This window comes from Dermacentor andersoni, chromosome 3 (assembly GCF_023375885.2).
Source record: "Dermacentor andersoni chromosome 3, qqDerAnde1_hic_scaffold, whole genome shotgun sequence".
Lineage (NCBI taxonomy): Eukaryota > Metazoa > Arthropoda > Arachnida > Ixodida > Ixodidae > Dermacentor > Dermacentor andersoni.
Window position 1 is genome coordinate 17020136 of NC_092816.1, and position 22692 is coordinate 17042827.

The window sequence follows — 22692 nt, forward strand, 5'->3', positions numbered from 1 at the left end:
GGTCGGCAACTCCCTCGCAATGAAACGGTGCGTCACATGCTACCGTAACAAGGGTGCATGATCGAGGTGGGATGACGACGTCGTCTTCTGCTAGACGAAAGGAGTTGCGTTGCGGCGAGAAGCAATGGACTAAACCATGGCTCTTATAAAACGTCATCATGCGGTCCGGAATGTTAATTACGGCGCCGTATTCTTTTAGGAAATCCATTCCAATAATCGAATCCTTACAGCACACAGGAAGAATGATGAAAGTGGCCACGAAAGAAGAATCCCGGATGCTAATTCTAGCAGTACATCTTCCAATAGGCATCAGTAATTGCCCGCCTGCCGTCCTTATGTGGGGTCCCGTCCATGGCGTCTTTACTTTCTTCAGACGGAGGACGAGTTCCTGACTCATTATAGAGAAGTTGGCACCAGTGTTGACTAACGCTGTCACGGGCTGTCCATGCACCAAAACATCAATGTCGGCGCTCACAATTTCTTCGGTGTCGGGATTTATCGGCTTCACGTCATTCTGCGGCGAGAGTGTCAGGGGCTTTTTATTGTCTTGCGGTGGGCCTGCAACCTTACCCCAAGAGGTCACCGCCTTCAGTTTCCCCGGCGTGGGCTGGGCGACCTTCGTCCTCGGAGGTCAGCAAAAGTACATCCAGTAGGGGAAGGCATCTGACGTGGAGGGGTTGGAGAGCGCGACCGACGGCCGAAATAGGACTGAACATTCGGCACAGATTCGTCATTCGGGTGCGCTATTGGAGGTCCCTGAAAAGCAGTTTCGTCGCGGCCTAGCATGGAGTCGTCATTTGCACGTCGACCATAGGACCACGGACAACAAGGTCGAAATGATGTGTCGCGATGCCAGCAATGACGCGAAATGTGGCCGACGCCTCCGCAGTGAAAACAGAGTGGGCGCCTATCGACGGTGCACCATGCGTCGGTTCTCCGAAATTGCGGCCGTCCCGTAGTGTCGTTTTGCAGTGTTGAACAAGGCGCTGTGAACGGTGGCTGGTGGTATGACTGTAGCTGCGCGACGGGTGCGCGCCTCAAAGCCTCCTCTTGCGGCGGCGACCAAGGAGCGACTGTCGGAGGCTGGTGGTACGGCGGTGTGGTTGTAACGGGTGGTGGACATCAGACAGCGGCTGCGTAGGTCATGGGACGCTGGTGATCTTGCAGATCGGCTGCCGGTAACACCTGCCTGATTTCGTCACGCACCACTCCGGCGATTGACGCTACGGGTCTATCCACTGTCGGTGTCGGAATCTTTTGAATTTCTTCTCTGACGAATTCTCTCTTCTATTCCCGCAAGGGGTTCTGATACTCGCCAGTCACTGCGGCGGCATTGACTGTGGTGCTGGTGGACAGTCGATCGTACTGTCTGCATCTCTGATAAAGGGCCCGCTCAATAGCCGTAGCCTCTTTGATAAAGTCAGCGACGGTGACTGGTGGATTTCGCACAAGTCCCGCGAACAACTGCTCTTTTACACCTCGCATGAGGTAGTGCAACTTTCTTTCTTCAGTCATGTTCGGGTCGGCTCTACGAAAGAGGCGGGCCATGTCCTCGGCGAACATTGTTACCGACTCATTAGGTTGTCGTACGCGTAGCTCCATCATCTCCTGGGCACGGTCGCGTCGGTCGGCACTCGTAAATGTATCTGATTTTCTGACGAAAGTCATTCCATGTCGTTAGGCTAGCTTCGCGGTTTTCGTACCAAGTGCGGCCGCTGTCGTCAAGGGAGAAATAGATGTGGGAGAGCTTTTGCTTTGTGTGACGCGTTCATATTTGTCAAGCCAGTCTTCAATGTCTTCGAAGACTGCTCTGCGATAGCGATCGGGAACCAGAGGATGCAGAACAGTTACTTGCTGTGGACTGGAAAACCGGCTGCTTTGGGGTGCTTGCGTTGGGCTCGTTTCGGCCATTGCGAGATGTGTGGAGCTCCTAGAGAGAGGTGGTTGAAGAGGGGAGAACTCCGGGGCAAGGCCTAGCAGTCGACCACTAAAGCGATGCACGGGTGTTGAAACTGGTGATAACGCGTCCGGGCTAGAGGAACGACTCCCAGAAGGACTCCCGAGCATCAGGCGCAGTCAGTACCCCGCACCTCCACCAGTGTCGCAGTACAACGCGGACAGTAGACAGGGAGACGTTCAAGAGCCGCAGGACAACTTGTTCAAATACAAAACAGGCCAGAGACAAGTCTTCTTCGTCCTTGCTGAATCCCCCTGACCCACTAGACGAAGTCCGTTAATGTCCCTATCTTCGTTGTCGTCTGCATAGAAGAATAGACGCACACATCAATATGTTTCACAAAACGACATAACCCTTTTACAGATAACCTTCTCTAAGCATTTTGATCCGACAGGAAGCACTGACACCGCCCGATAAAATGACATGTCATTTCTGTCCCTTGATTTGAACCGAGCAGTAACCTTTGCCTGTTGCATTTTTGTAGGGGAAATTCCAGTAGACAAGCAAACATTGAATACCTGGGTGAAAGCGAACACTAACAAGTCTTTTTGAATGGTTTAATCTGGAGATCATCGATGTCACATGCCTTACTGTTCTTCAAGGATATAAAAGCGAAGTAAACCTCGTCAGGTGGCGTAAGCTCAAAAAACGCTGTATTTACACTAGGCGTACCCAAAAAATTGAGAGCATCTATATTGTGAGCGCTAATCACTAAATTTGCAAAGTGTTCATTGAGACGATTTGCTAATTCTATACCCTTTAGCTGCTTCCCATTCTCTGTAATCTCGTGCTCTTCATCATGACTTCTGTCATGATTTAGGAGCTTACTAAGTGCATGCCAAATTAGGTCGCCTTTGGTATCCGCATCCCCAAATAGCTTTTCCAGATACTCTTTTTTTGTATCTCGAAGAAACTTAGTTACAAAGTTTCTGTATTTCTTAAATGCAAAAACATCATTCGGGCTTCTAGACTGCACGAATCAGCTTTAAACACTCATTTGTTAACCAAGGTTTCCGTATCTTTCTAGATGTTGTTACCTTTTTTACCTTTGGTCCTGCGACCAAAGCTGAAAAATTTTTGTTGAACCTATCTTGACGAGTGTCTCTGCGAGAGCGTTTTGATTTGCTTCGGCGATTCTGTTGACCTGCTGCCCATGATACACAGCAGTGCCTTGAAAAGCAAATAATATTAAAGCTAGCTTTCCTGCAAGACATCTTGCCAAGTTGATGATGGCATAGTCAATCTTTTAATCAGTCTATACTGACCTAGTCTGTCCAGTTTATGAAATGGAAAATGTTGATGAGGCTCCAATGAGGAAACCATGTGCAACAGGCAAATGTCAGCATGAACAATTCCCACGTCATCTTAATCTGAACAATCAACAGTGTTGCCCTTAGCTGTACAAATGTGCAATGTAGCAAAGTGCACTTGCATACTAGAAAAAGTCTATTAAAATGACTAAACGAGCAGCACCTCACTGATAGAATTGTCTGACACAATATGCAAGTGTAAAGTCACAAGTACACATCAATGCCATATTTTATGACCAAACTGGGCATAAGACATGGCCAGGTTAAATACTAGGCTCAACGTCATTAGATCCCTTTATTGCACAGTTGGGCATTGTAAATATTAGGCAACACCATTTTCAGGCCATTTAATGCATGTCACGACATCTTCTACCAGGTAGACAGCTATATTTTTTTGTTTGCAATAGGTATCCTTTGATAGATTCCCAGTACATTTACAAGATCATGCATACATTTACATGGTCCTATCCCAAAGCCTGGGGCTGGGAAGCTTCCTTGCTCTCTTCTCCACAGTAGCTCAGTGGTAAAGCATCATGCACATATATATATGCAGAAGATGATTTGGCTCCCACCTGCAGCTAGTTCATCTTATTTCTAGAATAGAATAAAAAACAAGAGTTAATTCTCTCTGTAATTTCTCTGGGTTCTTTGTGTGTTTGCTTAATGTGGTTGTGGTAAACAAATAATTGAACCCCTTGGCTCCCCTTAGTGCTCTTGCACCTTGCCCTAATGTGTTTGCACAGACCAATGACAAATGCATCAACTGTGTTATACTGCATTTGAGCAGATTTGCAATGTTTAGAGCTGTGCTTGAGGGAGCAGCAAAACAAGCAGTTCTCTCTGGTGATTAAACCCTGCAAGGCTAGCGGTGGTGACGTTTAGTGGTGAAGTCGATGCTCCCATGACACCGAAGACCTCCAAGCACTGTTATGAATATATTGTGTATTGTTCTCTACCATTGACATCTGACCCTCATGCTGTCCATGAAGAATTCATGAAGAGAGTAGCTGTCATTTTTGTTGGATCACCCTTCACATTGCTCAGTAGTCATGATGCCCCACAACTGCAGTGGAAGTGAAGGCCTATGCCAAGTGATAGTTCCCAAAGGCTTTGCTGCAGCATGCAGCAATGTATTGTAGGACATGCACCAAGAGTGCATGGACTTTTCACTTGTACTATTGCATTCACTATGAGTTACAACACGTAAGCCATGACTGGAGCACTCACCTGGTCAAGCTGGTGGTGCTAAAATGTGACACTACAGATAAAAAAGTGGAAAGAGTGTTGCCAGTCAACCAATGCATGCTTACCACAATGCTTTCCATCATCTGCTTCCCTAACTGAGCAACACACTGGCCTGCAGAGCAGTGTGATGTCACTAGTTAGCCTTCAGTGCAATGTGCTTCACCATGGCGCACTGTTACCCTAGCTTCATATTCTAAATCTTTTGCACTGAATCAACAGCTTTGTTTGAGAAATGGCAGTGATCACAATGGCCAGATGCGACAGAATGTGCTTCTGGCAGTTTATTACCCCTCTGCAAGGAAAGCAGAAAGCGGAAAGCACGGGGGGTATGTGCATTGCAGGAATGGCAAAACCTTCTCCCCTTTTTTTATTGAGAGCATTGAATGCTAGTGCCACCAGTCTGGCTGGAGAGCACTCCAACTACAGCTTGCACGTGGCATCTCACTGTAAACACAATAGTACATGACTTGTCATAAAGTTCACACAGCTAGCACAAGCCTGATAACTCTGAGACAGCCTTTAGTGCTGCAGAATCCAAAGGCAATCTTGTATGAGTTGCTTGTTGCCAAAGCATCTCTGAGATTTCAACAGTGTGCTTGCACTGCTCCTCTGTGATATGAAGTCCTCAAATGACTGACACAGCTGTCCTGGTGACAAAAACGCTTCAAATACGTCAACTTTTTGGTTATCGGTTAGCCTTGTGGTTTGTGAATGGCTGCCTAGAGCTGTAGCTAAACCTCCTGCCTTGAGCAGCAATTCTATCAAGCTTCACGAGTTCCAGTTACAACAGCCTGATATCACTGTAGGTCACCGTGCATTTACTGGTTGGTCATATTGTTGCAGGAGGGTAGAATTCCTGTGGCATGCAGGTAGTACCTGTAAAATGGTATTCTGGACAGTTGCTGCACAGAATTTAATTTTGCAAATATACTTGTTAACCCCTACAATATAGTACTATTAACAAATATTTGAAAACTGCACTATGCAATATTAATACACACAGCTGTGTATCACTACAAAACACTGCAAATCTGCTCAAACATTTGTTGTGCTAAAGAGTGCTTCTATGGTGCTCCTGTCTAGAATGTATCCTGCTTTGAAGCTAAAAGCACTCCCGAAAGAACAATGACTAATGCACCCATTTTCATTATTCCCTCCAGAACTACACCTGCAATTGCATCAGTAATGAACAATAATGAATCCTTAAGCTTGTGTTAAATGCTAAATCCATTTACTCATGTTCACTAGTCAAAACGTGCGTAAGGAGTTAGACCTGCACAAGTTGGCTCAAGGCTTCAAAAATGTTTGACAGCATGAAGAGCAGAACAGGATTGAAGCAAAGAGAGAACAACCACTGCCACACCAGAGGCACTGTGGCAGCCTCAGTGCCTGTGCTACATTTCTTTTCTATTGTAATCTGCCCTCTGTGCCATTATATTCTAATCGATTTGCCCATTTGCATTCCAGTGACATCAATGAAGCAAACAAGGTACACTCACCAATCACCGGGGTAGGTGACAGCAGGGTTGTTCTTAACATCATGGTAGAGCTTGTTACGACCCAGGTCCCATCCCCAGGACTCACGGTTGCTACCCACCAAGGACTGGTAGCCAACCGAGTGAAGTGGGGCGTCCCGTGTGGCTACGCCCACCACAGCATGTGTTCCCCGCTGCCGCGTGCTCCAACGAACTTCCCACACATGCAGCCCTCGTGTATAGCCCACCTGCACAACAAAGCACAACAATCCTCAAGGCAATGAGCAAGTACTGAGGCACCAGGTTAGCACCTATGTGTATGTTTCATTTCTTCCTCGCACAATAAGCTGAAAGCTCTGCCGTGTAAAAAAAGGCAGCTAAGCAAGTGCTGGAAGGAAGACAGCAGAACTAATTATAGAAAATTCAGCACCAGTTTTGCCTCTACATCATTATGGAATTCCTCACTCACAGACCTTAAGGAATATTTTACCACTATATCGTTAAAATTTCAGTTGCATGCTTTCTTACAATATGCACAAGTTTGACTCAGAATTCTTAAGTAGCTTTCGTGCTTGCATAATTGTGTTCTAATAGTTATGTTAGCTATCTTCACTCTTTTATGTGTATCTAACAGTTTGTTTGCTGTTGAATAATTTATTATTTTTCTCTTAGTACTAAGAGGGGGTCTCACCCTAGCAGTCCTTGACATTGAGACTTCATTCTGTATAGACTGCACACCAAATTTTCTTATATTGTTTTTAAGAACTTGCATGCTGAAGCATACATGTCAAACCAAAAGCACTACTACAGTGAATGCTGGAACAAAGTAACAATGTTCATGATGTTCAAAATGGCATTAAAAAGGAAGCATGCTCATTCACAGGACCGCGGATCACAGCACATGAACAATTTATCTGGAAGAAGGTCGTTTGCCAAATGAATCGCCAATGAGAAAGGAATAATGGCTGCAGATATAGCTCGGCCTTGTTACAGAAGACCAGAAAACCCATGCAGCAGCACACTGGGCAGCTGTGCAAAGAACTGTCCCATTTTTCTTCCCATTCCTGTTACTTTACTGCCATACATCCTGTGCAGTTATGGCATGGCCTAAATACACCATCACAGTGATGGAACAAGAAAGAAGCCAGAGTTTGTTAACATATATGAAACTGTTTTGACAACAGGTGGGAAAAAAATGTCAGAATATGGCTCTTTTGCAGCTCTGCCGAAAGGTATACCTAATAAGCAGGCAGGTTTGAATAATTATTAGCAGAAGCTGAGTTGTTGAGTGTAGGCAAATCAAAAAAAAAAAAAAATTTAGGGCAACCAATGGAATTCATGCAACAGTAAGTCGTTAGCATTGCTTTTACCCCGTAGATGACACAACCGTCTGTTGTTACTTTTAACTATAGAGCATTAACTATAGAGCACACGGAACAGAAACGGAGCCACTAATGGGACCATCGGATCGCACAACACGTGTCCAAACTTGCCCAAGAGTGAGGTGCACCTGCTGAAAGCCAAGCACCAACTGTGCTGTGCTGGACTGCACTGCAGTGCATTGCGCTTGCCAACTCCATCAGGTGCCTCCTCCACTTCCACCTGCATTCACATACTCTCAACCCCTCTCCCCTCTTTTGCTGTACACAATACGACAGACAGGTTTTCGTTTGCATGACCATTCTAATGCTGACGCATAGAGAGAAGCGTGTCACACAACACCATGCACATGTGTTGGCATGCCCTGTGCACTGAACAAAGGCAAGTGCACACCTTGCCACGAATGCAGTCTGTGCTCTGGGCAACAGGATGCCGATGGAAGGTGAGTCGATCATCTTCCTTGACGAAAATGTTTAGTGACCGATCCTCGGGGTTCCAGGCGTGCCGGCACTGTAGCTCTGGACTAGCTGGTGGCATGTCCAGTAGCAGTTCGAGTCGCAATGGCCTTTGAGGCTCCCGGACCTCATGGATCCAGCCAGGCCGGCTTGGGTGGGCAACTGACGGCTGACCCACCAGGCTCTCTTCCTCCATTGGCTGAACCACCTGCATGACACAGAACTCTGCTGGAGAACCCCATCTGTGCATACTTTAAAATCATGTCCAAACCAAGAAAACAAGAATCAAACCAAAAGAAAAAATTCAAGCACGCTGTTCAATATTGTATGGGTATGTTGCAACTTTGCACTTCACATAAACATTATTTTCGAAGTTAAAGGCTAATTTAAGGACAAGCATGAATTTCTTACGTAGACTTCAGCAACATCTGCACATACATGTGCACTGCAATGTTACTTAACTAGATTTTACAACACTGTGTTCATGAACTGACTTTCACATAAGCAGATGTTCAAGATAAATGAAGCTACAAAGTTAAAAGGTCACCTTTCATAGAAAATGGGTGGCAGAGACTTAGTATTTAGACAAAAACCCTACTTCATGTTTCATACATTAGCACAGTAAGCATCTGTTTTTGCACTGTCACCTAGACTAATTTATTGGTAGGCCAATTTGTTTTCCTTGCAGTCTACTGATCTAGCAATATTGAGGAGTGCCCATCAATCTTTGTACTAACTATCATAACATAATTTTGGCAGAACAATGTCCTATCTGAACAATGTACAGGGACACTGGGGGGCGGGCAACGTACTAGGGGTGTGTGAATAGTGATTTTAGAGACCGAATTGAATATGAATCGAATAGTGCTATAAGCAAATCAAATTGAATATTTTCAAATGGTTTTCAAATAATCAACAAGCGTTATCACAATTAACATAAAAGAATGTTCACATCCTAGTATTCTTAAAGTTAGCAAGTTCATGTCATTATAAAATGTTATGAAGATGCTTATCAAAAGCACCAATGGAGCATTAGAAACAAACAAGTAGCTTCTTTGCATGCACAGGGCTCTGCTGAAACGCGGCGACCCCTCGGCGACACACAGGACAACTTGCACCACCGAAGCTGTTGCTGTTCACCCAGAGAGTCCGAATAATCGCTATACAGCCTGTAAAGTATAGCTGCCTAAGTGACATTGCCTTGGCCACTGCACAAGTTATGCTTCATGTCTATACCATGCCTGTAGAGTGAAAATTTACGGTACTTTTGTTCTAATTATACATTTATTTCGGCACAGTTCACATTTCGAAATATTCTAGAAGTATTAAAAAAATATTCCCATTTACGAATAGTGACTATTCGATTCAGTCTTCAAATTGGATAGAATAATATTCCATTCGTTATTCGAAAGTTTTGAATATTCACACACCCCTACAATCTGCCACACTTCGATATTCACCATGACTATATAAAATAAGTCTAAAGGAGGTACCAACACAAACAGATGCACAAAACAAGGGTGACAAATTTCTATAGTACCTGTACTTACGCTTTGATTACATTTAGTTTATTATATACCCACTGGGCCCACAACAACCTCTTCCCTAAAGCATTACTACTTATATAGCTCAAACAACTCGGCTATATAAACCATCTCAATGATTTATTAAGTCAAAGATAAACCATCCACAAATCACAATATAATTCAAGACAGGCCTGTCTCGTCACACTTTTGCGCAGCTGGAACTTACCAGAGTAAATTATTAACAGTAGCACAGGCTCCGAATAGCACTGTGCCTTCACACTGTTGTTATACTGTGCATTATGAAGAAACATGATTTGTAATCAAATTCATCAGTACTAAACAAAACAAAACAAAAAAGAGTCATTATGAAAGAAAATTTTTTTGCTGTTTTGTCAAACAAAAGCACCATTTAGATTTTATAGAATGCATTTACTAGCGTATTTACTTTTAAAGGGCTGTGTTTTAATAGCATTGCCAAATCAAGCCTATGAGCTGACAAACAGCACCTATAGCACATTGGCACCCAAATCCAGCAAACAATCTGGCAGCCAAAGGCGACGCCAGAAAGTGACCCCAAGCAATATTCTACATTGATTTGACACGTGAAAAAGATGCCCTGTGGGGGTTGAGCTTTACGGTCTCGATTACGTACCTCCTTAACATGATCTGCACTTTGAATTTATTGCCTTCTTTGTTCCTACATGGCTCAGCGTATTTCTGTATGAAAGCAGAACTGCTCATAATTCAATATACAATAAAGCTTTAATAAAATTTTCACTTGAACAATCTAAGCTCGCCCCAGGAGTGTTACACTGAGCTCTATGCAAAACAGTTTCAGTTCAACTCCTTCAGTAAAAGGCAACTTTCAGTTCTATGAACTTTCTTGCAAAACAGTATTACCTGAATTAGTTATCCAGCCCATCTTCCTGGTGCCAATACAGCTCAATGACATCAACTCTTACAGTGGTGCTCTGCTTCAAAACGGTTATAGTATTTCTTAACCTAGAAACACCTAGCTGAACAATTATGCTGCCTCATTTTTCCGTTTTGAGATGCAACCTAATTGAGCCTGTAGTGGTAGCTGTTTTGGTAACAAGTGCAAAGTATTTGCTTGTCTTGGTAACACACCGAAATTCCCAGCAAGTGTAGAAAGACAGTCCACAAACGCTTGAGATTTCATTTGAGTGTTGCACACATGCTTTGGTTCTTGATGAAAGGCTGTTGTACACATACCTCAGCAAAAACTATTTTTTTTTTTTTTTGTATTTCCAAGAAGTTTGTTAAATTTAAGTTTTACTGCACTAGTGAAGCCCTCTTCAGGAAGCACCGCCCGTGGGTGCGCAAAGCCTGACCTTGAGGCCGGTAGTGACCTTCTGCCCCATGGTGGCACTCCTGTGGTGGTGTCGGTGCCTGCGCTGCTGTCTCCTCCAGAGCGCACTGGGAGCGAGCCTCAGGGACTTGGCTGGGCAGGCAGGGCCATGCTGCTGTGGCCACGGCACCACTCGGCCTAGCCGGCCCTCGCAGCACAGGAGCAGGCGCGGCGGGGGCACTGCCGCAGCTAGGCACCTGAAACATGAACCAGAACTCTTCACTCTCCACCTAGTCATCAAGAGCATGACAGCGTCCTTTCAGCACGACAGTTTAAGGCTGAACTAGTTGATTTATATTCAACGAGGCTAACGGCACAAATAGATAACAAGGTAAGTGCAAGCACACCTGTCTTATTCATGTTTCAATTCAATGCTTCCATTTCTGGCTTCAGCCAATGAACATAACAGCAACATGTCAGTGGTAACACTGAATATCTAATCACACTGAAAAGAAACATTAACCGCTTTTGATAAGCAGTTAAGTGCAGAAATGTTCTGTTGCAGAAATGGCAAATATGGTATGCTGTAAGTGAGCATGGCTCCCTTGCTCACTCTTATAGTCGCTTTCATTACATTTTTTTTTCTAATGATAATTCATATAGAGAGTGTCAGTGGAATGTACTGCCATGGAAGAATGTTATGACTCTAGAAGCTACGCCCATCTGCAAAGGGCACATTTGGCTTAGTTTGTGGAAATGGACCACATAAAGAATTACCATTGTGTCCCAGTCCAAGAACATTAAATAAAAGCAAAACAACAAATCGCACTGCCGAAAAATTCGAGGATACTTTAGCACAATGTGGGCCTCCCAAAGCATTACTGCCTCTCACAAATATATATATATATATATATATATATTATTACGATATCATCGAACGATGCTCAAGAGACGAGCCACCGCGAGAACGACGAAGAAGTTGGTCGGTGCCCTTGGCACGAGAGAGTGTCAGCCTGGCTGCCTGGTTCCAGTGTAAATAGCGTGTAAATAGCATCTTCCTTCTGTGTCTTTCCACACGTAACATTTCTGGTGGAGGTGCGGGGTACTGCAAAAGCCGCCGCCTTCTCTCGTATCGTCACTCTTCTAACCTCACCACCCATTCTCGCCCACTTCGACCCTGATGCACCTACAGAATTACGTACAGATGCCAGCGGTCATGGCGTAGGTGCCGTCTTAGCCCAGCGTCAGCGTGGCAAGGATCGCGTTATTGCTTATGCGAGCCGCCTCCTAGCACCATCGGAGCGCAACTATTCCATTACGGAACGTGAATGCCTTGCTGTTGTCTGGGCGGTTGCGAAGTTCCGTCCTTACCTTTACGGTCGCCCTTTTTCCGTAGTCACTGACCATCATGCTCTCTGCTGGCTCCCATCGCTAAAAGATCCTACAGGCCGGCTTGGTCGATGGGCTTTGAGTCTACAGGAATTTTCATATTCCGTGGTGTACAAGTCTGGCCACCTGCGCCAAGACGCTGACAGTTTGTCGCGTTACCCTGTTGACGACTCTGACTCCTCCAATACCGCCAGTGCTTCTTGCGTGTTCTCTGTATCCCAGCTGCTCCATTTCGCCGACGAGCAACGACGTGACGCCTACATCAGAGCACTCATCGACCGTTTTGAACATTCTCCGGCCGATGCTGCTCTACGCCTGTTCATCCTCCGTGACGGTACTCTGTACCATCATAACCTTCATCCGAACGACTCTGAGTTCCTGCTTGTAATACCTAAACACCTCCGCTCCACCGTTCTAGAAGAGCTTCACGACGCACCAACGGCAGGACACCTCGGCGTATCTCGAACCTATGACCGTGCACGTCGCCGTTTTTTCTGGCCGGGCCTTGCCCGTTCCGTATGACGTTACGTTGCCGCTTGCGAACTTTGCCAACGAAGCAAGAAGCCTTCCCAGCTCCCTGCTGGTTACCTGCAGCCGCTCAACATCCCTGCCGAGCCCTTCCATCGTGTCGGCTTGGACCTTCTCGGCCCATTTCCGGAATCCACATCAGGAAACAAGTGGGTTGCAGTCGCGGCGGACTACGCAACCCGCTACGCCGTAACCCGTGCTCTTCCGACCAGTTGCGCAACTGATGTTGCGGACTTCCTCCTACATGATATCATTTTGATGCATGGTGCTCCGCGTCAGTTGCTTACAGACCACAGCCGCACCTTTTTGGCCAAAGTCATTGACGACATCATGCATGCCTACTCAATACAGCATAAATTTACCACCTCCTACCACCCCCAAACGAATGGCCTCACTGAGCGTTTGAACCGCACTCTTACAGACATGCTATCCAAATACGTTTCAGACGACCACCGTGACTGGGACCTGGCTCTACCTTACATTACCTTTGCATACAACTCTTCCCGTCTCGAAACTGCTGGCTTTCCCCCGTTTTACCTCTTGTATGGCCGCGAACCGACGCTACCACTGGACACTGTGCTTCCGTCCGCCACAGCTTCAGCTAGCGATTATGCCCGTGATGCAATCGCCCATGCTGACCATGCTCGCCAACTTGCGCGTGCTCGTCTACAAGTGTCTCAAGACAAGCAGAAACAACGCTACGACCTCCGTCACCGTGATGTCCCTTTTGTGCCCGGCGCCCTCGTGTTGCTTTGGTCACCATCGCGTAAAGTCGACCTTAGTGAAAAACTGCTTTCCTGTTACACAGGCCCATATCGCGTGATACGCAAAGTGACAGATGTCACCTATGAAATCGTTCTAGACACGCCCACTACGTCCTCCGCTGTGACAACCAGTGACATTGTCCACGTTGCCCGACTCAAGCCCTACAACTCTCCACGCGCCTTGGATATTTAACAGCACCGTGCAGTGCTTTTGCCGCCGGGGGGGGGGGGGTAATATTACGATATCATCGAACGATTCTCAAGGGGCAAGCCGCCGCGAGAACGACGAAGAAGTTGGTCGGCGCCCTTGGCACGAGCGAGTGTCAGCCTGGCTCCAGTGTAAATAGCGCGTAAATAGCATCTTCCGTCTCTTTCCACACGTAACATATATATATATATATATATATATATATATATATATATATGCGCCAAGCTTGATACCTTTGGCTTTTGAAAGTAAGGAGATATATCTTAAGAACCATAAATCAGGATAGCATTTGCAGCCAGTCTAATGGTGTTCTGAGAGTGAATGTACTACATGTGATTACAGTCCGTTAAGGATGGAAAGTCAGGAATACAAGTGACGCTATTTGTTTATGCACAAGAACAAAGTATGCATTCCCTGAAAAGAAAGAGGAGTGCACGTAAGGATTAGCAGGCATGTAATAATAATAATAATAATAAATAATAATAATAATTCGTGGGGCTGCAACATTAAATATGGGGACGGATTACCAGCGAAGCTGTTTAGGCTACATACACTATGAAATCATACACTTTTGAAATACGGCACCACACTACGCCGACCCAAGCGCCGCCACGGTCAGTGCACTTCCCATGCATATGCCGCAACCACAGCTGAAGCCGCGCCGGCACCTCCGACGCGTGCGACGTTAAAACCACAGAAGCTCAGGCAACGTGCAGAGGCGCCGTCGATACACGCTTTCCCACTTTCATTATTTGTCAAACAGGATTTAAAACAAATAAAGCGCACGAAGGCCAACTTGCTACAATAAATGCACTTTCTGATTGTGTGTGTGAGTGTGTGTGTGTGTGTGTGTGTGTGTGTGTGTGTGTGTGTGTGTGTGTGTGTGTGTGTGTGTGTGCGTGCGTGCGCGTGTGTGTGTGTGTGTGTGTGCGTGTGTGGGCGCGCGTAGCGTTTCTCTTACAACGCCGAATTTATGTAGTTCTATTTGGATTGGACCCAAAATATTAAACTTATTTTGCGAAGTTGGAGGAGTGCTCCAAGCCTGCTTCACCTCCACCGCGGGTCGGCCCGGTATCGTACAATCTCCGGGATCGGCCCACGCATTTGTCCACGCACAATGATACGGACATAAGCTGGCCAGGATACACCCCCTGGGGACGCATGCCCGGTACTGCACAATCTCCGGGATCGGCGCACACATTAATGTCACCTATACAGACGTAAGTCAGCCAGGGTAGCCCACTGGGAATGCATGCGGGTGATGCATACATGAGCTAGAGGTAAACAGCTTCGCTGTAATAATAATAATAATAATAATAATAATAATAATAATAATAATAATAATAGTAAATAATAATAATAATACGGAATGCATGCTTCGTGGCAACGTGTTGGGCCTGCCACTTGACCGCAATAGCGTTGATAGCGCCAGGGCCACCGAGCGCTTGAAAGGTTGCTACGTAACTTACAGCGGCAATGTCATCTTGGAAGCCTGCACAAAACCACGGCGGGAACTGTTTGAGCTGCACCCAAGATGGGGCGCGGCGAAAGCCGCGAGCTCCGATGGGCGAACGCTCCCGTGCCGACCGCTCGCCACAGGAACACCGAAGTCGCGCACTAAGGTGCTAGAGGACGCGCCGCCGCTGTAGTCCGACACAGCACAGCAGCCCAACCGCCACAGATGCACGACGCGTCGTAACAGCGGCGCTCTAAACGATGGCCGCGTGTACTTTTCAACGCTGTGCGCCTCCCGGCCGTTAGCTGAAGACCTTATGTGGCCGGAGGCCTGGGCCCCCCGTGCTCGGAGCAGCGGCGGTGAGTAGCGGCGGCAGGCTACACGGCAGGCAGGCAGCGCGCACACTCTTCCGGTCGGCCGAGCGGCCAGCTGTCGGCGGCACGGAAACAGCTGCTGTCCGCCCCGACGCGCGTTCTCCAGACGCGAGGGGTGCACCAGGCCCCCCTTCCTACAAGCTCCCCACTCGCTATTCACCAGCGCTCAAATCGACGCAGAGAGAGAGAGAGGGGGGGGGGGGTACGTTACGCGAAACATCGAACGCCAACAGCGGAACGCACGGCCTCCCCCCTCCCCCCACCTTTGCTGTGGTTCCCTAGAGTGCCATTGACCTCGTTCGCGGGGGCCCCGCCTAAAGAAGTGTTCCCACAGCGGTCACCGCGCAAACTTTCACGGCCTCTCCAGAAGGCAATACCGAACCTAATTTGTAAGCGCTACCTTACCCAGTTTTTCAATTCTCACCGAGATTTCCGCGGCATATCGCCACAAATGTATCTGATGCCGAGTGTAGAGAGTATCCCCAGCAAAGAATGAGGCGGCGGTCAGCGCGGAGTGTGGTAACAGCCGGGTTACGTGGTCATGGTACTATCTGCGATGTCGAACGCGGGCACGAAAGATTTTCATCTGATGTACTTGTAAGAAAGTTACGCGATAAGTCACCTGCTAAGTGCACGCATTAACAAGAGAAAGAAAAAAAGAAAGCAAAGGTGCAAGCAAACAACGGCTTCGCGCTGGTGCTGCAAACTGCCATCGGCCAGCGCGATAAGAGATGATGCACTTTGGCTGGACCTCGACGGCGAGCCATTGACATACGGTCGTCTCTTGATTTGATACACGTTGTCTCTGAAAAGCGGTCGTTACGTCCGTCACAATCGTACTGGGCATTGGCAGTGCATATCAAGTTTCACTAGTATTCTACCGTGGAACGCCACAGAGCTTTCAACGAAATGGGACGAGGATCGGCTGCTTCAGCGCACGACAGGTATAAATGATCGGAGTTTCCACGTCTTAGAGCTACGCCTACAGTGTAATAATGTGGCCACATCTGGGCTTTGAACTGCACCGTAGTGTGTCTAGCTGGTCAATGCTGAATTTTCAACTACGAAGGTAGCAGGTTTAGAACATCGACGAACTTGCCAGAATGGTCATCTTGCTGCCAGGCAGTTCTAGTACTTAGGCCACCTCTATTTACCAGGCCTTACAACCGCATGTGTGCGCAAATCAAGGGTTGCCTCTTGAAATATTTATTTATTTATTTATTTATTTATTTATTTATTTATTTATTTATTTATTACAGTGAACCTGCAACGCCATGCAAGTATTATTATTGCAAATGGAGAAATCGATAAGTAATACAAAGAGAAAGAGGTCCACGAGTTCTGGAACTTCTGCCTCAAAATGTAGTATGCAATGCTACAAGGACAGTATTAGAATTCATACGAACACACAAACACAGTAACAAATTAAAAAAAAAAAACGTCCTACTAGGGTCCTCGGAACTATATTTTGCTTCCATAAAAATGCGGCCACCGCGGCCGTGATTTGATCCCACGAACCCAAAAGCTGGATGTCGCGAACCGTTGGTCATTTCAGAAGAATGCGCCGAATCATATAATCAGAAATTGGCAGTCAAGTGCGTAGTAGTAGTAATAGTAGTAGTAGTAAATAATAAGTAATACATAAACATCCGTCTTGCTTTAGTGTCATGCTCTATAGCATGTCCAACGTAGTTCTATAAACGCTGATTATACCTTCGTAGGTGCGCTTCAAAAAGCTTTTGTAGACGAGCAGTTTTACATACCGCTCCCATCTTACATGCTTTGGGAGTCAGACCCACAAGTATATTGTATCGCGACGGTAAACACCTATGCTGTTGCAAGAACGTTGCAGCTGTCACGACAACATCGACCCCTTACTCCGAGACGTGCCGACCGACATGTGCGCGTTAGATTATGAACGAGAACACATGCCATTTGGGCGAATCGAGCTAGAGCGCATCGTTTAATAGAATGTTGAGCGCGGCAGGGGACAGGAGGAGGAAAGGGGGGGGCGGAGACAGCGCACGCGGTTCCGCCCCCTTTCTCACTATATTTACGGTAACGCCGGCCGCCTGCAGAGAGAAACCAGAGAAAACGCCGGGGGCTAAGGTGAGATTAAGAACGGGAGCGCGCGATCAGCAGTATCCACAGCGTCACCACTGGTTAGTATTTGTCAAATGCGCACAAAAGCAGGGCCGTTTCGACGATAATGCCCAATCAAGTCTATGCGCAGCAGCGAACCACAATGATTGCGGTGTAGGTCCACGCAACGAGGTTTAAGCTCCGCGTGACGGCGTTCGGGGCACTCGTGCGCATGCGCGAATACGACGCAATCTGGCCCGATTGGCCGGCCAGTTATCGGCAGAGATTGAGCGCCAGATAGCGCCAACCGCGCACGCTTCAATCGGAGGCGCGCGCAAGGCAGCAGCAGAGTTCTCACCGGAAGTGCGGTTCTCGCCTGAGCGGTACGTAGCCCAGGCCCGCATGCAGTAGCCACGGCCCAAGAGGCGAAACCAGGGCCAGGGGCGGCGGCAGCGGTGGCGGCGGCCTCCCAGAACACGGAGGCATCATCGCGCACCACGTAAAGCCTATCTCTAGCTGCTGCGCCGACCACGATTCGGCAAGCGGCGCGACCACGGCGAGCAGCGCACTAACGCCGGCAGCATAGGCGCACTACGCGACCACCAGAGCCAACGCGACTGCTAGTGGCACGACGACGCTGCTGCTTGCTCGGCAGCTGCTCACGGGGCGCGAGTAGCGAGCGCGGGGGACCGTCTCCTCTACTGCAAGCGGCGCCGCGATCGATGCCGCACACGCACTGCCAAAACGGGCCCGCGTTCCTCCCCGCGCTGCTGCCGGGTCCCGGCGCCAGTTTTTCGACGGAGACTTCCAGACCCCCGGAGGCTTCTTTCGCGCACCGGCTTCTTGACGATACCATGTGTACCACACGTTTCCACAACGTAGCCGCAAATCTCTGCGTAGCCCTGCCGACGCGCGTTCGTCGCGCTGGTTCGGTTTCGTTACACCGGCCGGGCATGCACTTGAGCGAACTCGGGAGACAGTGAAGTAAGGCAATCCGACGAAGAATAAAAAAAGAGAGGGGAAGGGGGGGTGAGAAAAGAAAGAGCAATTTAGTACGAGGACTTCCGCCGCGCGGAGTGATGAACCTTCGTAGGCCGGAGTAGTGTTTTCGTAAGCCCTACCCCCTCCCCGCCCTCAAGTTTCGCGTGTTCTTGTAAGCAGCTCCAAACGGCCACTTTCGCAACTCCGTATACCCGGCATGAGCCGTTGGTAATTTGGCAGAGTTGGTAGACTTTATGCACGAAGACAATTAAAGGACGTGGCACACATCGCGCGACACGTAACTACAGCGCAACCACGAATTCTTGCCTGCGGTACCGCAGTGAGCGTCGCACTTCTTTCAGTTCAGAGACATTTCAGAGTCGCAAAACGGTCGCCACAACGCAACCTTATATAACGTTGCAAGCGCTGCGCTCAATTCCCTCTTGTCCGTGGGTAATGGTGGCCATTTCCAGCGAACTGCAGGCTCCGCCCCAAAGAAGAAGCGGTTAGAGCGGAACCCGAAGTGTCCGTTCACACCAAGCTCGGTCGCCGCAAGTTCGTGCAAGCGGTATCGACCAGAGCTAAAGATATTAAAGAAGTAATAATTGCTCTCAAATTTCTATGGCGCTTATGGGGTCTCAAGTGTTCAATGGTAGAACACAGTCGAAGCGAAACTAAAGAGGGAGGATCCCGCCAGACTAATCGAGAAAAGCACATCTAAAATCGCATGCGGCAGGGGTAAACTATGATAAGGTGATAGACGCTACAAGAAAAGTATACAGGTCGAAGCTCCTGCATTCTGCGGGTCGAAAAAAAAAAAAAAAAACATGACGAGGACTCATTTGAGATTTCGTGCGCTGATACGCTATTCGTTCGCTCTGACATCGATTTTACCCAACGCCGGTGACTAGCAGGCTCATAGTGTTATAAAACGTCGACCCCAGTAGCATAGCCCTGGCCAACCCCTGTATACCTCGGTGCCTCATAACCGTGGGACATTTCACACACAAATTACACACGAGGAGCTAGTGTTCCTGGTGGAGTGATGCGACTGTACAAATCCGTTGCTACGCGACGAAGTTGGACGTATTTTTCCAAGACAAAAATTTTAGGGCAACGCTTTGCTTATCCGTCATAGCAACAACGAAACGTATTCACTACTACATGAATGAATCATGCATAAAGGTAACTACTCTACATGCTTCACCCGTTTACACGCTTCAACATAAAGATGCGCGCCGAGGCGGCTTTCTCTGAATACATCGTTGCATAAAACGTCTTCCAGAGAGAACGAAACCAGACACGCGCAGACTTCTGTAAACTCCGACTCGCGCCACAGTCTTTGTTTCATCGAAGCAGGTCGAGCACAGTCGAATCTCTAAATTCAACCACAGCGAGTCAGTAGAAGTGAACTATTCGAAAGTTATAATAAAAAGCATCTATACTTTTTCGGACCTTTGAACCGTGCCAAGTTAAAAGCCGGGTCGAATCGATCGACGTCGTTCAAACGAACTGCTTCTAAACATGTCAACTGCCCCTCACTATTTTCCTGCTTGAAACCACTTAAATGTCAGCTAATTGCAAATAAAAATTTTCCTGAGCGCTTTCTGTTCCGAGGCGCCCAATGTAACACGAGGTGATAGGGGTGGCAAGTATGACGTTGACAGCAATAGTGTTAAAGTCAACGGCAAAACTTAGGCTACATTGTCTGACTACTTAAGCCGAATACCAAATAAGCGACACTTCGCCTAAATTTGAGTCAGAGCAAGCACAAGTAACAGAACGATGGCGACGCAGCCGTAGAAATAGACCTCTCACGGGGCACGTCACACAGTACCGGCGACGTCACAGAGTGATGTCACCGCAGCCCGTGTACTGAGCCAGGCTAGGTAAGGCTAGGTGGTTCTGACTGAGCCCGGGTGGCAACACACCCGCCGCCGGCTACTCGGTACGGATGGACAACACCTAGACGCATGCATTCTTTTTTTTTTTTTTTTTTTTTTTTGTCGTGAACCTCCATTGTCACATTGTCAGCAAGATTAGTAGGATTTACGCTCGTCGATGGCGTGTCCTGTGAGATGGCGTCGGTGCGATCTCGGAGACAACATCGCTGCGCTCTCCAGCCGGCCTGTTTCGTCTTACTTCGCTTTTATGACCGCTACCGGTCGAGGCTCGCTCAAGCGCCAACGTACGCGGCTCAACAAATATATTTCCACCATTTTTCTTCTCTGCACACGATGAATCATGTACACGCATTACGCGTGCGTGCATTGCGAAGACGTGGGATCGTTCTCCGCCTGCGGCAAGTTTTTCCCCCCACTTTAATTTCCTTAATTCAATTAGCAAGTACAAGTAACTTCCCGTATGTTTTCCTTGGAGTCTGTTTGTTGGCTTCTCATGATACGATTAATAAAAATCGAGCCCCTCGATTAACCCCTTTTCTCCCAGAATCAAGATTGTGGGATAAAATCGAACGACGTTTGTAAAGACACGTTTGTATCTACTAAGAACAAAATGTAACAAGAACTATAACATATACAAAACGCATTGCCATCTAATAGGCACTACCTCCGTAAAAAAAAAAAAAAAAAACTTTTTTTTTTTATTGAACAGGCCTTCCCCTACAAAAATTCAACTGCAAGCCCTACAGTTGGGCGTGTCATACGGCGAAGCAGCCCCTCGGTGTAAAACGGCGGGCATCCTGCAATCATTGTTGACTGCATGCCGCTAGACAAGTAGTTATGCCTGCTGCACTGTAGTAGCGGCCATCTGTCCCTTTAGCAATTGATAAATAACTGATGCAATGCTATGAGCTCGCAGTAACGTACGTGCGAATCGCGCGAGCTCGTGCGCTGATCGCTTGATGTAGCTTTTAATGACAGCGCTTGAACATCGATGTGCTGCAATCAATACTACCTTGCTGCGCTGCCTCAACGTGCTGGCTTGAGGTCAAGGATAAGCACATTTAACTCTCTAACCTGTGCTGCTCGTAGTGGGGTAGTGAATTGTCACCGAATCAGCCCGACCATTTGTGATCATTTGCACGCACCACTCCGCACGGGTCGAATTGTTAATCGTCGCTGTGGCCAGGTCTTGAATCGTGAATCACCAGCCATGCCTGCTGCTATGTCTGTCTGCCGCCGGGACTGTAGGTGCAAAATACCGAATTTTTGAACGCAGATAAGCAAGTTTCAAGACAGGCGAATCAGTCAGCATGGCGCGAAGTTTCGTTTAGCCAGCGCGACGAACTGCTGCTAACCAGCGCGCCCGATGCTCTGCTTCGTGAGGCCTTGAAATAAAACGGTAGAATCTGATGTTGGGATTCAGGCCTTCTTGTTCATGGCAGCCGACGACGCAGAAGTAACGACGGCGACGCTTTTTCGAGGCTGAGCTAGGTCTCTCCGGATCGGCGTCGCCGATTCCTTCTGCTTCCAGCATTACGTCTCACGGAGTGTCCGTTTTCGTTAAACTCTAGGCTGCGACGAGCTCGCAGCGTGGTCTGTGAGAAGTGACGAGCCTTTTCACACTCGCAACAGGGCAGAAAAAAGTGCGAATCGACGCAAAATTCGGCCTAGAAACGCGCTTCGCCACAGCCAGGGCTCAATACGACCCAAGCTGGTACGACCCAGATGTCGTTTCCTGCGCCGCCACCAGGCGCCGCTACTATACCTCAAGCTCCAGCGCAAGACGCCCCTAGAGGGGATGGCATCTCGGCTGGCGCAGCGCAACCGACGCACCGTGACTGACCGCGAACGACGCTCGCCCGCGCGCCGATAACGTCGGACTATAAACGTGCCTAAAGCAAGAGGCGGAACTAACCGGGCTGCGGCCGCCGATCTTCGGTGCTGGTTTGCTTCGTCATCGCTGCTGCTCGATCCATCGACAAAATCACTTGCAGCGGAACCACGAGATCTCTTTCGAAGCGCACGCGCGCACCTTCCGGAGGCGGCCACTTTTGCATTCTACTTTGACGATCGCGAATCTTCGGAGCGCGTTCAAAAATCACCGCCAAACGGTAAAAAAATTACAGGGTCTCTTAAAATCTCTTTTAAGACGTGAACGGCGACAGCCTACACTTCCTCCTATCATTCGCCTCTTTCTCTTTGCCTCTTCTCTTTTAGTCATTAGTGTTAACTACTAAGCATTTTTAGTCATTTGTAATCAATTGTGGTCATTACAAGCAGTCGTTAGACATGTTCGTCATATCATGCATAGTCATTAGTAGTCATTACAAGTCATTTCAGTCATTATTA

General features: G+C 47.7%; 1 protein-coding gene and 1 pseudogene across 3 annotated transcripts in view; one reads left to right on the forward strand and one right to left on the reverse strand.

Moving 5' to 3' along the window:
- Positions 1-22692, reverse strand: part of gus (splA/ryanodine receptor domain and SOCS box containing gustavus) — a 62719-nt gene that overhangs the window by 15508 nt on the left and 24519 nt on the right. The window contains exons 1-4 of one of the 3 annotated variants that reach the window (XM_050169336.3): positions 17817-18406; positions 10701-10914; positions 7761-8030; positions 6012-6235 (exon numbers count right to left, since the gene is read on the reverse strand). In XM_050169336.3, the coding sequence (XP_050025293.1) occupies positions 6012-6235; positions 7761-8030; positions 10701-10914; positions 17817-17947 (839 nt within the window). In that variant the 5' untranslated portion in view covers positions 17948-18406. Of the gene's footprint in view, positions 1-6011; positions 6236-7760; positions 8031-10700; positions 10915-15015; positions 15511-17816; positions 18407-22692 lie in introns of those variants that run through there. The other 2 variants (XM_055065569.2, XM_055065570.2) reach the window with 2 other exon arrangements.
- LOC126520968 (U2 spliceosomal RNA) lies at positions 14516-14651 on the forward strand (annotated as a pseudogene).